Source organism: Calonectris borealis, chromosome 3 (assembly GCF_964195595.1).
Source record: "Calonectris borealis chromosome 3, bCalBor7.hap1.2, whole genome shotgun sequence".
Taxonomy (NCBI): Eukaryota; Metazoa; Chordata; class Aves; order Procellariiformes; family Procellariidae; genus Calonectris; species Calonectris borealis.
This window is the reverse complement of record NC_134314.1, coordinates 69869858-69887245: the sequence shown is the minus strand read 5'-3', so window position 1 is coordinate 69887245 and position 17388 is coordinate 69869858. Positions and strand designations below refer to the sequence as shown.

Below are 17388 nucleotides of genomic sequence, written 5' to 3'. Positions count from 1 at the left end.
GCTTGGAGTGGAAAAAATCTGCAGCTAACTGTATGTACTTCTGGCCTGTGACCTAGTTGTGATTGGTTATACCTTTTTGTGGGTACACTGTTCTCCCTAGTGTCCATAATGTCACTTTCTCAGCTAGTGCTCTCTCCAGCAATTAAATACATCTAACCTTTAATTTTATTTTTGCTGATAAAGCCAAGTAACTGAGAAAGTGTATTCAAATCTACTTGAATATTTATTAGGTTTAGGAAGATTTTTCTTTAAAATTTGAAGTGGATGTGGGATTTCTTTCATTTACCCCCCCCTCCCCCCACCCCCGTCACTTACTGGTTTTTAGGACTTTCTGTGTTTTCTGCTCCTACTCCAGGACTTCTCTGCAGGGAGCCTTCCTGCAGAGCTCCCCTCGTTCCATTCGAGGCTGCTCTCTGCTACTCGCCTGACGGACACTATTTTTAGTACATCCTTTTCTGTCCATCTAACCCTGTGTTTGTGTAAGAGCTGTACAAAGTAGGAAAGCGAATTTTTTTCGAGTTCCAGATGGCAGCCATGCACAGTGAGTGAAGGTGTTTACTTGTCTAGGAAGCTGAGAACCTCATTGCCAGACAAAATAGAAGTAACTGGTATTCTGGGTGGGGCTTTTCTTTTTTTAACTTACAGTTTTCTGCGTTTATGAATGGATTTTCTCTTCCTTGTTGAGCCGGAGCGTTGGCTACTGAGGAGGCCTTAGGGCTGTGAGACATCCTCTGGTGAACCTAGCCTGACAACTTTAAGATACTATTTTCCCTCACTATCTGCCTTGCTCTCCTGCCGCGGGTTACTATTTCGATAGCAGAAATGGCAGACTTAGAACTGTCCCCATGTCTCACACGCTCCAGTGCCAAAGCTGTTGTGTTGGTGCAAAACCACCCTGCACAGACAGTTTTAAGTTCAGATGCTGGACTGTGGAGGGAAGTAGCTAAAGCATGGTCACGATCTGGCCGCAAGTAGGAAAAGCAGCTGGAATTGATGACATATTGTATGGTTGCAGATAGGTTTGCTAGAAGACGTCTGTAAGAACGCCTAAATTCTGCTACTAGAACTAGAAATTCCTGCTAACTTGCTGGGAAGCACTTCTGCCAGGAGACTAGAGCGTCTGCATGCCTAAGGGAAGATGTCTCCTCTGTACAGACCATCCAAGTTGGAGAAAGCAAAAATGAAGACAGAAGATAATTCCCGAGTCCTCCTGGAAGAAGTTAGGAATTAGGAAAGTGGGTTACAGAAGAAGGCTGAGGGTTCGAGTGTGATGGGGACGGATGACACACCTTCAGTTGACTTCAGAGCAATCAGGGTGTTACCTATATGTCAGTAGTTGGCAGTGACAAAGGCAATTTGACGGGTAACAGTTCTGAGCTGTATAGCCATGTGAACTTGTCAGAGACATAGGATTATTTTGGCCATCAGATGTGATAAATGGGTATAATTGTTTTTTGATGTTGTCTTAACCTTTGCATGCGCTCATAGCGGCAACACAAAGAAGTTAGTCGTGTGGCTCGTTAAAAACTGGTTTCTTTTCCTTGCTATGTTTATTGTGATTTGTTTTTTCAGTAGTCATTTAGGTTTATCTATGTACAAAATAGTAACTAGAGAGTGGCTGAATCACTGACCTTCCAGTTTTCAGGTTGTGTTAAAGAGGACCTAGAAGAAAACTGGAAAACAGGCATATAAATGTCCTTCTCCCTCACCCCCCAGAGACACTTGCTTGTATAATTATTTGTAAATGTTCTAGTGGAGTAGTAGTTGATTTTTGGTTGGGCATAGCTTTGACTTTCTCCCCTTCCCCTTCTTAATTATGTACTTTCTGTTTTGAGTGGGAAATTATCTTTCCAATGTCTCCCTGCAGCTGAAATCAGACAGTATGCAGAGCCTTTAAGACAAGGAAAATTGATATTATAGTTAAATCTCTGCTAGTATATGCTTCTTCATTCACTGGATTTTCCTTCATCATAGGCTTACGTTGAACTTGGCTCTTTGTTTTTGCTTATTGTTGTATTTATGCAACTGATGACTTTTTTTTTAAGTTTTAGTAAAGCACAGACAGTAGACATCCTCTTTCAAAAAAGTAGGAAGCATGTTTGCCAGTCACCTTTCAGATTTTAATATTAATGTAAGTCAGATTTTAATCCTGTACATTAATACTTTTATAATAGTTGTTTGCATCTTTCTTAAATGGATATTTAAAACACACATAAGGAGAGTTGTGTTTTGATACTCACCCTTTTGTCGTGTAAAAACGTTGGCTGAGGAGTCCTTGTACATGTTCATACAAATGATGGCATTATCTAGGAATGGATTATCTTTTCCCCAGTTGCGTCCTCATGCCAGCTGTGTCATTGTATTATAGTGAATACTTGTGATTATCTCTAGCGATAAATTCGTAACTTGGTGCCTGACCTAGAGCTGAGAGCTCCATGCCCATCTTTCTTGGAATGTCGGTAGCTGATTGTCAGCTGTCTTTATTATGAGGTTTCAAGGCTTTGGTATTAATAAAGAGGCTTTTTTTTTATAATACGGAGACAGAAGCTTTGGCTGCAGATCAATGAATAAACAAAGAGTTATTGTATTCAGTAGCTCTAGGAGTTTGAGGGCAAGCCTACTTGAGAGTGTTGAGTTCATGTTGTTTTGTTATAGGCACAAATGATGTAGCATTAGTTGTTGGGATGCGCTGTGGCTTATAGTCCCTTTAAATTGCAGCATTTGCTGTTGTCAGCCAAACCAATGCTTCTTCCAATTTTTTTGTTTAAACAAACAAAAAAGCATACTTTCACTTGAAGAGTAGTTATATCTCATGTGAATACTCTTGTCTTGTAGTGAATTGCTCTGTCTGCCTTGTGTAAGAGCTCTATCGTTACATCTGAATCCCACCGTGACCTTTGTAAAGCGTCTCCCACTCCTCCCTGTCTCGAGACTTTGGTGGGGTTCTTTGTGGCATCTTTAAAGGACTAAAGTACATTTTGGGACTGTGACCAGTGTTGTTCATATTCATAAATGTCTTTCAAATAAAGGCTTTGGTGTTAGAAGTGAAACATACATGGATAACGTAATAGTGTATATATAATGCATATGTAACATCAGTAATGTCCCAAAAGGAAGAGCTGATAGGTCTTGGTCAGACTGCTGCTCAAGTTACTCCAGTGTGCACCCTGCCTCAGATCTGACTGGAGACGAGATATCTGGGAAAACACTGGTTAAATGATGAGAGAAAATGGTAGTGTTGTTTTCTCTCACCTTAGAAAAGGTAAAATTGAATCTCCAGGTACTTCAGGGTGAGGAGATCTATTTGATTGTTTTGGCTAGGAGGAGAGCAGAAGTGGTGGTGATACTGAGTTTACAGGTGGGTGGAGAATATTAATTTTTCCACTTCTGCTTATAGCAGGAATGCTGACTTTATGCATTCTTCTACACAAAATACTGAAAAAAGGAGCAGGTAACAGAAAAAGGTTATCAGTTACTATTTGTAGGCAGTGTAGGCTTTTCTGCGCCCTACCTTAATGGCTGGACTGTCAATCTAAAGACTGGGAATGAAACCTTGCTCCTATTGAAATCATTAGCAAACCTTCCATTGGGTGTTTTAATGCGCTCACAAGGTACATAATAGGCAAGGACTCCTATGAAATGCTCTGTTCTTACAAAGCATGATAGTACATGTGCAAATGAATCCGATACTGACACAAGATAGGCACTATAATAAAGGGGTTATAAATTATAATATTACTGTGGACTGAAGCAAAGAACAAGACTGAGGTATTTTGAGGAATTGCAGATCTATTCAAAGTTTAAATGAAATGCAGCAAGTTGAAGAGGAGGTGCAGAATCAGAAGCAAAAGGCCGAATCCATTCAGGCTTGCCTGGCAGAATATAGCAGTAAAAATAGCATGAGCAAACACTAGCTAAATTGGTAAAAAGGTGATGTGTATATTTGGAGTAAAATAGCACTAGAGAAAAATTGGACCCTGCTGTAAAAGAAGGTAAAGGAAATAAATGGATATTGATGACTGCAATGAAACTTAACAAAACAAAAAAAGTAGTTAAAATGTTGTAGTACAGCATGTAATAGAATTAAGTAGAGGCATGGAAGATGCCATCATCCGTTCGTGGTCATACATGGCCCACTGGCGTTTAGAATGTGATGCAGTTACAGCAATGCTGTCATTTTCGATAAGTGTTAGGGAGCAGGTGTGGAGGGGCTGGTTGTTGATCCCGACAACATGAAGAGGTCAATACTTGTCATAATCATCCTGTCACCCAAAACTGTTGGAACCGGTGTTAAAGAAAATATTTGAACTTATCTGAAGGTTCCTTCAACATTTACTGAGATTATAATAAGTATTTCTCAACTAACAATTCCTTCTAAATAACTTCTCAAAACATTGTGGATGAAAGAAACTCTTGCTATAGAAATGAAACTTTAAGTTTAAAAGAATGCTAAAGCTGTGCATGCGTTAAAGTTGGAAAAAGTTGTAATTAAATTTTTACCTCCACTATATGGGACACATAGTACTGAGTGAGCAGCTGGTTTTTCTTTCTGTTAAGTGTATGGCTTCAGGTCTTTCTCACTGTATGTTGTTCTGAAGACAAAATCTGTTCTTTTGTTAGAGAGTTTTCTATGGTATTGATCACGGTCATATTAAATTCTAAAATCACCTCTGGTGAAGAGATGATGTGTTTGTTTGGGTTTGTTTGTTTGGGGTTTTTTTTGTTGTTTTCTTTTTGGTTTTGTTTGCGTTTTTTTTTTTTCACTTTTACAGTTGGGAAACTGAGGCATTGCTGTAGGAAGTTTGAGTGGCCTGTTTATGATGGCTGTAGGTTAATTTTTCTGGAACATACAGCTTCTGAAAACACCTTCAAAGCACATCTCTCATCAAATTCAAAATTAGTTGCAGTTGTAGATAGGCAGCATTTTCTGCAATTTAAATCCCATGATTTCAAGTCGGGAAATGAGGGATGCATTAAATTGGTAAATTTTGAAAATTTTTGTTTTAATGAAAAAACTGTGGCAGATGCAGGGATAAGTTCAAGTTCTGCCTGGGGAGCATACAGCTACCTTAATGGTAAGACCATCTTCTGCTCCGTTCACTACCCATACAGTTAAGCGAAGCATTCGGTCCTGTAGTACGCAACAGCCCCTTCACTGCACTGCTGTCGAGTGATCCCTAGAGCAGGCACATCCACTGCCTGCGAGGACAAAAGTGTGACCGTGTATTTACAGACTGATACAGTTATATCTGTGAAGGAGACATGTTTAATGTTGCAAGGGCAAACTTAATTCCAACAGCTCTTAACTTCTGCATTGGTAATGTTTCTGAAACCTAGCTCTTTGGTTTTGTTTTGCCTTGCAGAAATGTGTTGACAGCCACTGAGTCACTGGTAGGTGTCTTAACCTTTAGCTGCACTGCACAGATGATTGGGATCTAATCTGAAGGGGTTCAGGAATAGCAGTGGTGAGTTGCCACCCTCTGTAGGGACCCGGCCAGTGCATGGGATGAGATGTGCTTCTGCACTGGGTCTGTCTTCTCCAGTCGTAAAGAAGATCAGAGTGCTTTTCCGTACTGTTTGTTCTTTCCCCGAGACCTTGGAGGGAGGAGGGAACAGGCAGCACTGACAGCTAGGGTAGGTCTCTCTGGGTTGTCCCAGTAATTTGCCTGGGGATATTTACTGCTCTCTGTCTAGCCCTCTCATGTTCATTATCTCCAGTCCTTGATCATGATGTCTCAGTCGCAGTGTCCACAGTAAATTCTGAGGACGCCCGGGTCCCTTGTTACCCATACCCCGTGACCACAGCCCCCTGGTTTCAGCATTGTGCGGGTCACCTGCAGACTGGCGTCACAGCAGTATCTCGGGCTCTTTATCCCTCCACCTTTCTGAAGTGGAGGGAAAGAGCAGCAGCTCTCCTGGAGAGGACAAGGAGAAGCAAAGAGGCAGCCGGCTAATGAGAAGAAGGGAAGGAAGGATGGAGTGGCCGTGAGGGTCACTCTGCGAACACGCGCACAAAAAACCTCCACCGCTTGGAGGTCACTAGTCCAGGGGACAGAGACTCTTCGGCCTGTATCCATGTCACCTCCTGACCTTCTTTCCTCTTCGTCCCTTCAACTCTTCCTGCCTCACTTCTGTCTCCGCTGCTTTTTTTAACCCCTTGTCCCTCTTTCTTTGTCTGGCAAATGCGAGGCTACCTCCGTACACCTTGTAACTCCTGCGATGAAGTCTCGCTGTGCCACTCCTGCGCTCCCGTTTCTTCCTCCCGTGCTCCTCACCATCTGGTGACATTCAGGTGCTCTCTCTCGACAGGGGTGCATGCCTCGCCTTTCCCAAACGTCCAATGTCACCCTGGCAAATTAAAATTCTCTGCCCCAAAGCATGGTATTCAAGAGGTATTTTTAAGTGTTTTATGTAAGAACATAAACGATGTATTTTTCTGTGACCTCATTCTAAGACATAGCTGAACTGTTTCTGCTGAATTTTCCAGAGAATTTCAGCCTCAGGCATACATATGGCCTGGAAAATTTCAGCCTAAATGTTTGAAGTTTGGCAAAGTTTATATGCACCTGAAAGCAGTCTTAATAATGGAAAATGTCAGACTGTTTTAGCTGTGTAGCTATCTGCATTGTTTATAATTATATTTAAGTATTGGATATGAAACAGAAAATATTTTACTCAAAATTAATTAAAATTGAATTTGAGTGAATTATTGGAGTTGAGACCTGGAAATAATACCCTGAAATGGTGGCAATGAACAGTGCTGTTTGGCTTCATGAGAATCTTGTGAAGGAAACTCAAGACTTGCTTTAAACAAGGATTTGTGTTTGAGAAGATGAATATGACAGGTGATGCACAGAGTGAACATTAAAACACAGAAGTAAACATAGGTAAAGTATCTTGGTCTATAGGAGGAAATTTAAGTTGTCCCCTGGGACCCTGTAAGAAGGAATCTCTAGTTCATCTGCTGAACCTTTGTGTTTGTGTTGTTTTTAGTTAAAAGTGTGGTGAGAGTGCATGATGGCCTAAAAAAAATTAAAAATATGAGTGTGCTGTTATGGGTCAGATGGCCTGAAGTGGTTGGGGAACCATTGATTTTGAAAAGTATGAACTATAAATAGTAAATTACCCAGGGACATTTAATGGTGAAAAATAGAAACTTCTAATCTGGCCACAAAGAAGCCAAATAATAAAGGGAAAACTGCTGAGTAATACCCAAAATTAGAAGTGAACGTGCAATTCGCTATGGTGGCAAAAAAGGGCAGTCCTCTGCTGAAGTGAATGGAGGTGTCCTGTGAGGAGGAGGAGGAGGTTATCAGTTCCACCTCCTCAGGTGTAGTGTGTCCACATTTGGAATGCTTTATTCGGCTTGGGTGACGTTCCTGGCAAATCGGTATTGGTAAGGGTGGGGAGAGCCAGTGAGAAAAGTGAGAAGGTTCAAGTTTTTCACTTGCAGGAAGGAAAGAGTAGGAACAAAGTACAATAGTTCGTTAAGCAGCGACTACTTTGGAGAGCACATACTTCGTGTGTATAGGGGAAAGAAGCCCTAGTGCATTAGTAGTACAAACAGCAATAATGAGAAGAAACAGGCATGGGGGAAATGTAATTTGTTGTCATAATAACTATTACATCAGAATATAATAGCCGAAAAGGACTTGTAGAAGCCGTGTTACATAGGAGGCTTTAAAATGAAACTGGTCAACAGTTCACTGTAGGAAAACATGTACAAAATGTGTTACGGGAAGGAATCCTGCTCCTGGCGGGAGGGTGGGCTGGCAGGGTAAGTTAATAAGTCTTTTTCCCTGGGAGGAGGAGGAGGGGGGGATATGTCTCTTTCATGAAGATGAGATTGTGATAAGCTTTTTAAAACCTTTGTCCCCCCCTTTCTTCTATGAATATAACTGGCACTCAGGAATTAAAAAAATGTATGTCATATTAACAACACAGTGCTGTGTGTGACAAAATAAGATATTTTTTCTGGTTCAGTTAGTCCTCAGTAATAAAACATGAGAGTAATACCACACAATGGTTGACACCCGTCCTGAAACTGTTACGATGCTTGGTAAGTGCTGCCAAAAAATCTAAAAATAAAACTTCCCTCCCTTGCTTCCCCTCCCCCTCCATCAGTGATTGCAGTTTGGCTTTTCTAAGGTCTATTAAGGAGGCAAATAAACTTTCATGTAAAATGTGGGTTTTGACTTGCCTTTTGATCTGGAAACTTATTAATGCACACGATAGCAATATGAAAACGCTGCATTCTGTATGTGTTGCACTTCTTGGAAACTTTATTTTCTTTCCACTTTCCCTTTTTTCAAGGTAAGAAAACAGACATTTTCTCAAGGTTAAATGGCTTGTCCGCTACTTGTGTCTCTCTTGATAGACACAGTTTTATTTATGTTTAAACGTTAAAGTCGGTGATGCTAATCAGTTTACAACAGTATACTCAATTATTTCTTAAGCTGAAATTTATTGGGCAGTTTTTCTATAGGTAAGAGACAACCTTTATTTTGAGTGCAAAATTATTACTTTTTTTTTTTAAACGCAATGGAAATCTCAAACTCGCCGTTCAAAAACTCATCTGATTAATACGAGAACCAGAGTATGGTGCTTTGCCTGTTCGTATGTCAAGTCAATATTTGATGCATAAAGCATTGAGAAAACACGTGTATAGTTTGCCCGCGGTAAGCATGACTATTCTGTCGTTTTTCTTTCCCTGTCTTAAAATATTTCTTTGCTTGTGTTTAACAACAGGGCAGTCCAATGGATCCAATGGTCATGAAGAGACCTCAGTTGTACGGCATGGGCAATAACCCTCACTCTCAGGCGCAGCAGAGCAGCCCCTACCCCGGGCAGTCCTATGGCCCTCCCGGCCCCCAGCGCTATCCCGTGGGAATGCAGGGCCGAGCCCCGGCCGCCATGGCAGGAATGCAGTATCCACAGCAACAGGTTTGTGGAGGATTTTTCTGTGTTGCTTTGGTTTCCCTCCTTTCCTTCTCTTCCCTTCTAACACTGTGGTGCACAGAGGGTGCAAGAAAAAAAAAATCAGAAATAAGTATTTCTTGTGCAGAAAGAGGGTGAAGGACTGTTTTAAAAGTAAATAAATTATGTTGACAGCGTGAATGTTTTCTGAAACCCCATACAGTCAGAAAAAAGTTTACTTTGTCGCTGGTATCTTTTTGGAGAGAGAACTATGTCAAACACCATCAGTTTTCTTTTTTTTCCAGTTGACATCATTTAGCCTTGTATATTTTTGGTTGGTTTTTTTTTTTGAAAGTTCTCTTTCTCTCTGGCTTAGGTACGTATAAATGTAAGCTGACATCAGTGCAGCAAGACTAGTGTTGTCCAGTGCATACAAAAGTGTTACATATTTACATCAGCTGTTTGTTGTGGATTTTTTTTTGTTTTTGTTTTTTCTCTCCTCCTTTTGGTGGGAGCCTGTAGCTTTTCCTATTTTTTTTCCCCTTTACCAACTCTTTAAAGTCAGGATTTTTTTTTTTTTTTTATGTCAGAGGGCATAGAAATGTAAGAATCTCCTTTTATCTACTTGAATTTCACTGTTGATCGTGACCTCCTCTGCCTTTTTTCTACCCTTTTAAAGAAGGTCAATTCCAATGTTCATGCCATACACTAAGGAAGATGCAGTAGTTTTCTAGAGGCGGGATAAACCAAGGTTATCCAGAAGTTATGTTTTGCTAAATTTTTTTAAAATTGGGATTAGGATTGTGAGTGTATGCAATGGGAGCTCTGTACTTTGTTGTGAGCACAACAAACTATTATCTTGATCATTAATGGGAAAGAACATTTGTTTTGTGCAACTGACTAGTTGCAAATCAACTTCTTTTTATGTAATTTATTGTTAAATACAGAGAAGAAAGTAAAATTTTGGACTCCTGGCAGATAGATGCCCGGTTAATTCTAGTTACCACCCATCCACCAGGACAGGATGTTCATCAGGTGGTTAATTAAATAACAGTTTCAAATATACTAGTTGAGTGAATAGTATCTTTATCAACAGCTTTCTTTTTTATTCTTTTCTGTTGTTAATTAGATAGTTCGTTGCAAGGAAGAGATCGATTAGTTTAAAAACATCAGACAATATGTTTGGTCACTAGCTTCAGACAGCAAAGCATTTTGTCAGTTGTAAAAGGAGGAGAAATTGGAAAAATGAGGCTTTATTTTTCTCTGTGTGTCTGTAGCCAAAATGAAGTTATTAAAGCATATTTTTAATTTTAAAATGAGTTATTCTGCGTTATGTGGAGATGAGTGTTGAATTTTCACTTCATTTGCTAATTGCTTGATAATTGTAAATTACCCGTCAGCAGGCAGTGACCTGGCACAGCGATTGGCTGCCGGCCCTATCCGTCTTCTCACAGCATTAATGTAATTGGCTGAGCAGCAGCAGCACAGTTCTGAGCACTAATGCTCTTTGGGGGAAAAGTGAGAGGATAATTATGACATTGAATTTTTATTGAACGGACATCACCACCTAGGCATGATTTTGTTTTGGACAGCCTCCAAAGCTTCGTGTGTTTGGTTTGTGAACCTCTAATGATCTGAATCCAGTTCTTTTCATATTGCTCATATATTACCACCTTTCTACAAAGGATTAAAATGCAGGAATGCAGGTTTGTAAATTGAATTGCCAACTTACCAGCTGAGTGGTAAGTTGTCTTTGGCACAGGATGCCACAGTTTGATTCCTGGCTGGATTTTTATTCCTGTGACATGAATATTAAATAAGGAGAGCCTAGCTACGCTTGTTAAAATTGGCTGTGTAGCATGTACCTACTTCTAGATATAATATATATAAAATAAATAATATTGCCAGAAGTTTCAGGAGATGAATCTCAACACTTTCTGGAAATTGGAGTCCTTTACAGTGTCACATTGAATTTATCAAAAGCGCAAGGCACTTCTGAAAACTTGATTGGTTAAAAAATACTGGGCCTTAAACACACGCAGTGCTCAGATTTAAGTGTTGTGCAGAGAGAGCATTGCGTAGATGGGTTATGAGGATGGAAGTGCCACACTGTAGGACGGGTGGGAAACGTCGATGGGGGAGGTTGTTCTTTATTTTAAGTTATAGTCTGCTGTTGCCCAAAGATAGCCGAGGGTGTCAGTTCTGTTTCCTTGGATGAAATGGGAAGGCTTTTTGCTAGGCTGTGAAGATTTTTGAATTTTGAAGAAGACCTTGAAATGTTAAGTCTGGCTCTTTGTCAGCGAGTGTTGTGGCTTGAGGTTAGAACTATGGGACTTGACAGATTTTAACTTGCAGGCTCTGCTGCAGGATGCTGCAAATGAAGAAATAAAGATGAAAAACAACACCCTAAAGATCCAGCTAAAATTAATGGAAATGGTAGAAATGAAGATAATTGCCTAGATGTAGGTAGCTGGTCTATGTCGTGTTGCAGCAGAGAATAGTGTGTTCCAGCCTGCAGACCAGAGGTGGAGGAGAGAGCTTGCGGGAAGGGAGGCCTCTGGCATCAGCAGTGGAAGATTAAAGAGCATGAAAAAGATGAAATGTTGTCAGGTGCAGTCATTCTACATATCTGCACCATGGGTGTCAAGCGTAGCCTGCTAACCTGCTGAAAAAGTGTTGTTGACGTAATGCTGCAGACATTCTCTTTCAACTGCTGTTTGGTCTGGGTATGCTTGATAGCAAACAAGAAGGTGCAAATAAAACCCCAAATTTTCTTAACATTCTATGTGGAAATCGCAGGATGTTGAAAAGAGTACGGAAAGCATGGGATACGTTCTGTGACATGGCTGCAAGGATGCTGTGAGGAGAGAAACCAGATCTCCTAAGCATTTGAGCTTGGAACTCATCTCTCATGAGTTATCAATGACGAGCCCCAGAAGAAAACACTAAGCCTTGTATAAGGGGCAAAATTTGAAATGCAGACAATCATTTTGCATTACTCACTAATATAACTAAAGATAACTGGGTTGAGGTATATACGTAGGCATACGTAGGAAAGAGAGGTAAAACTGTGATGAAGCTAATGGTAACCTGAGGTTTTCTCTTTCTTCTCCAATGCTTGACAACAGAGATCCAGATTTATCATGTGACGATGGGTGATAGCTGGTAGCGACAAAATGCTAAGCAATTTGAAGAATGCTGCAGCATTTTGTCAAATTTTAAGGGCGTGTCCAGTTAACTCAGTGTGAGTCAAACAAATATATAAAGCATTTGGACTGGTTTGGGTAAAATTGTCATAATGGGTTAGGGTATTAAAAATCAAATTATTCTGCACCTGTATAAAAAGGGGAAGTATAAGAAAGAGAAGTGTTATAAAAGAGTCATATATTTAATTTATAGGATTGCAGACTTGACAGTTTGTCTTTTTTGTCAGTAGGCATAAATATGTATGGTGAATGAATTACTTACACAGAGATTTTTATGTTGTTAGGAAACTTTTGGGTTTTCATCTCTTTCCCGTCCTCTTTCAGTGGAGGGGGGGGAAGGAGGCACGGGAGAGCTGGGAGTAGGTTGACCTGTGCCTATGTTGTCAGTTTTCAACATGATTGAAACACAAGTTGCAACAAGGCCAGTGTTTGCATCCCAAGGTTTTAAAATGCTGGTCTTGCATGTAAATCTTAATACTGCTATCTCATCATCTCTCTCCTGGTTTGCATGGGATGAATGTAATTTTAGGATTATTAGCACTCCTCACCCAGGACTTCAGGGAGATCGCAGTATGTATGTAAAAACAGAAGGCTGAAAAACTTACTTTCAGGTTTAACTTTCAGTTTCTAATCTCTTAGATATTGCTTGGAATTACAAAGAGGTGATGTCAAAATTGAAAATCCTAGTATGCAGGGATACCTAGCACCAGCAAACTTCAGGCTTGATTTTGCAATACATTTCACTACAGTGTGAGCAATAAGATCTGATTATAAAGACAATAATTTCCTTTTCATTTAACTTCTTTTTCTCCCCCTCACCCCTTTGGACCTTAGTCAAGCAAGAGATGATGCCCTAATAGTTTCTGGCTTTCGATTGCCCTGTCAGAGTGTTTCTGTGCTTTAGTGCTGTGTGCTGTAGGAAAGCCTTCTGCTACTTCATAAAAACATTTTTGCTAAAACTAGAAATACCTCAGAGTACCTATTAAAATAAGTTTTTTTTTTCTGCCATTGTCTGATGGATGGTGTTGCTTTTTTGTGTTAATAGCATGTAATACTTTATTTTGTGCTGAATTTCATTAAGCTTAAAAATCAGCTCCTTGAAATACCCACGTATAGGTTTTGGAAGTTTTCAGCAAAGTCTGAAGGCTTGGATTTATGAATATGTTTGAAAGAATTGAATGGTGTGATGTGCCTGTTTAATCAGATGATCATTGCTTAATTGATTTTTTTAGGATGCATTAAAATTCCTTGTGTACTTGATGGACTGGAACAACAACTTATTGTGTAAATAGGATCGTGTTGCTATAATGCATAGTAAATTCTTTATGAAAGATAGTTGCGTGGATATGTGCAATAGCCATTCCTAATAGCTGTTTAAAATGGAATATTTCAGTACTTTTTCATTTCTGTACTGATCATGCAGTTGTCTTACTGCAAGCAGGCTAAAGGCACTAAGTCAGTTATGAGGCTTGAGCGTCGGTCTAATCTTTCTCCCTTTTTTGCTATAGAAAGGTGAAAGGGTGCTAATCACTTGTCCCTTTAACATTTTTTGTATTCTTGATTTGCAGAATTAAAAAATAAACGTTGTCAATGTCCTCGTAGTTTTAAGAGTGGAACTGTATTTTTTTTTTTTTTAAATTTTATGTGGCAGGTTTCAGCTTGGAGTAACTTTTTTTTAAAGGGGCAGAGAAGTTGTAAAACCTTTGGGAATGTGCAGCAAGGATTTATTGTAATGGAAACTGCAAGTCAACCAGAACTATAGCAGCACCAATGTGATTACCTCATTTAGGAAAGGGTTTACAGTGCTCGTATTGGGTAATGTCCCAGATTGGAAATGTCGAATTTACGCCAAGGAAATCAATTGGCTGTTGGCTTGGCAGGTAGAGTTTTAAAGCTAGCAAACACAATCGTGTTTACTACTGGGTGGCTGGTTGTGTGTGTGTTACTTTCTGAAATCGTTTTAATTCTAGAAGATTGAAGTATGCCAGGAAGGTGAGGCTTACTGTCATGTGTTGCACTGAACCATTAACTTAAAATGTGGTGCATGCATACAGCGAATACTAGTCAAGTGATACGTTTGTTGTCTTCTGTGTGTGTAATTGCCCTCACCAGCTAGAGAATATTGACTAGATTGCAGTTTTTTGTGCTCCTAAGCAGCTTTTAGCACAGTTGATGTTAGTATTGGTTAAGGGAGCAGACACAGAAAATAAGCAGAGTTTTCATTTCTTAGCCTATTTGTTTTGCAAGAACAGGGAATGAATCAATATGATTGAATCTCAAAAACAACCAGCAGAGGACAAAACATTGAGATGTGTTGTTTTTTCTTAAAGATTGATAGACGCATTTCATACATACGCGTAAAAAGGGAGTGTGAAGCTTTGATCAGTGTGTGCTTCAGAAGTATGTTTTTCCAGATTTTTGTTTGATTTGCCTTGGGGTTGGGGGGGGGGGGCGTTTTTCTTCTGGGGTTTTTTTTTGTGTGTGTGTTTTATTTCAGGTTTTTTTTTGTTTGTTTTGTCTATCTTGTTTTACTTTTTTTCTTGGGCATTTATTTTGAGCTCTCACTAGTAGATTATGGTCCTTCTTAGTAATTCCTGGAAAGCAGAAAGGTTGAAACTCTTAAAGATTAATCTTTTCCCAACTTCCTCTTCTATTAAAAACATGTAAATACTTTGAATTAAAATCATTCCTCAGTAAAATTTTATTTGAATGATATATCCGCTGTCCTGTTGAACTGCTATAAACTTCCAGCAAAAAAAAAAAATCAATAAAATAAGTAGAAGAAACGCTTCCTGGAGAGTGTGAAGTTTGAATCCTTCCTTTTATGAATCAGAAAAAAGGACGAGAAGTCACAGCTATTTGTCTTCCTTGTAAGGTCAACTTTAAGAATGGATCTTTTGGTGGTCAAGTGTTAATAATTGCAAAGAAAAGTTGCTACTCTTTGTCATGTAAAGAAATGGGATTTTTAAATTTCAGATTTGGGAAAATGCTAAATACTGTGCTTGTGCAGAGTGTAGGAAAATGTTTAGCATGGTTCTTTCTTTTGGGTATACTAAGCCTCATTGACTAAATTGAAAAAAAGGCTGCTACTTTAGTTCATGGCAGAATAAGGCTTTATGTTGTATTGTCTCCTTTAGAATTATCCCTTCTATTGAGTGTAATTTACTCTATAGAGGGAGGTGAGCACAGATTACAGATAATCACGGAATCAAATTTGACATAAGTTTGGGGTCTTTATGGTAGCTTAGCTCTTCATCTTAATGCTGGTCATCTGAGATTGTTTACCGAAGAAAATCCCTAAAGTAGTGGAATTGCATTATTATGGTAAATAGAAACATTTCAGTAGCTTCTATCATTTCTTTGAAACTGCGTGGAAAAAATGTAGGTTGAAAAGGAAAAAGAACTGATCCTTCAGCTGCTGAGAGAAGGCTTGGAAATGAGACAGGGTCGGCATTTTTTATCTGTTCAATTACTATGTACTGATGTTCAGTAAATGCTAATTTTTACATCCATCCTGGGGTAAATGTCAGTCCACATTTCTATAGAAAGTGCATAAGAATCATCAACATACTATGCCAAATAAAATATATTTTCGTTACCTGCTAAACGGTTGTACTTCAGTTGGAATATTTAATAGCTGTAATCACATTTGTTATTCTGCTTGGAAGTGGGGGCATGAGAGAGGAAAACATGCAAACCCTATGTGTAGGTATTCTGAAAAAGGTTGCTGTTACGGGAGCAGCAGTTTTTTGTTGTAGAGAACTTGGTTTGTTAGCAGTATTTGCTGTCAGTCTACACTGGAGTTAGGTAGGAAATAGATTTTGGTGATCAGAAGTGGAGAACAGAGGGCCATTTGCTGCTTCACTAGGAAGATACAAAATCATTTACTTATGAACAGCTCATTTTACATGGCAGCAGGAGACATGAGTTTATTTACATTTGAAGTAAAATAAGCATCTTGCTTTAAGGAAAGGCTGCTGCATTACTCTATTCAACAGCTGCCATATAATGACTGTGCCAGGAGGGTTTTAAAGTGTAGGTAAGGAATAATTAACTGTTACTCCTAATATTACAGTCATAGTAGTTTTCTGTTAATAATATTCATCAAAGAATAATTGGCACTCCAAACTACTGAAATGACATCCAGACCCATCATGCGCACGCACGTTAAGATTTTTGTAACCATACTTTCTGTAATGTCCCTGGGGGGCAACTCAGCTTTTTCTTTTTTTTTTTTTTAAGTGTTGGTATAAGTTTCTCAGAAGATATTATCAATTGTCCGTAAATTTGAACTTACTCAGAGGAAGCAAGGGAGGCAATAGAGTTTGCTTTTTTAAAAATAGGGAGTGTGTTTCCCACAGCTGAAAATAGGGCTGAAGATAAGAAGGTGAAACCTGCCTGAAATCCGTGGGAAATTTACTGCGACTTCAATGGAGCTATGATTTCACTTGGGGGCCACGTTGTTGGGGTTGGGTGACTTGTCTTTAGTTGATAGCAGTGTAGGCAGAATCAGCCCTCTAAGTCAATTGAAGAGAATTTCAGAATGAGACAGGTCAATACCCTTCACTTTGGTGACCTAGGGACAGTGTCAGGTAGCTTTCTTCTTGGAACAGTAGACGTTTCAAGAAATATCTGATGTTTCAGTAGCTCAAGATTAGACTCCTATTGCTACCAGCAGCTTTTTTTTTTTTAAAACTAAGATTTATGTTAGATTTAGTTTCAGCAAAACTTAAGTGAAAATTAGTTTTACGGTAGCATAGTAAGTACTGTAAAAAATCAAAAGCATTTTCCACACCTTTTTTATGTAGTCAATCCTAAATGACATGGGTCCCATGCAGTATAATCAAAGCTTGCTCAGCCACCTGCTTCAGTTTTGTATGTTTTATCACCTAAAACATTAAGACTTTTGTGGGAGTAGATGAGTTATAAAATCTTTAAAACAAACAAACAAAAAATCTTAAATATGTTTAAGACTATTAACATTCTCTGTAGGTCATTTTTTCTAAAACTCATGTTTGTTTATATATTGCATTGCTCCTTATAACTATACTGACTGGGGGCATATAAAGATCCTAATGTAAATACTTCAAGCTTTTGGTGTTTTGTTGTTTTTCAAGACTGATGAGAGAAAGATTTAAGAACTTAAGGAATAACTTAAAGCTACAGCTCATTTAATTTTTGTAGGCTTTTATTCTTCTGCTACCTTGCATGACCCCATTTTGGGGTGCTTCTCGTATCTCTGCTTCTTATTCATTGCTTTGCTTAA

At 39.1% G+C, this 17388-nt stretch overlaps 1 protein-coding gene across 27 annotated transcripts in view; it reads left to right on the top strand.

The window, feature by feature from the left end:
• ARID1B (AT-rich interaction domain 1B) overlaps positions 1-17388 on the top strand; it is a 336572-nt gene that overhangs the window by 24848 nt on the left and 294336 nt on the right. For all 27 annotated transcript variants that reach the window (XR_012673018.1, XR_012673019.1, XR_012673020.1 and 24 more), the window contains exon 2: positions 8749-8943. Coding sequence is in view for 24 of the 27 variants with exons in the window: in XM_075146078.1 (XP_075002179.1) it covers positions 8749-8943 (195 nt within the window). In the remaining 3 variants the exon portion in view is untranslated. The remainder of the gene's footprint in view (positions 1-8748; positions 8944-17388) is intronic.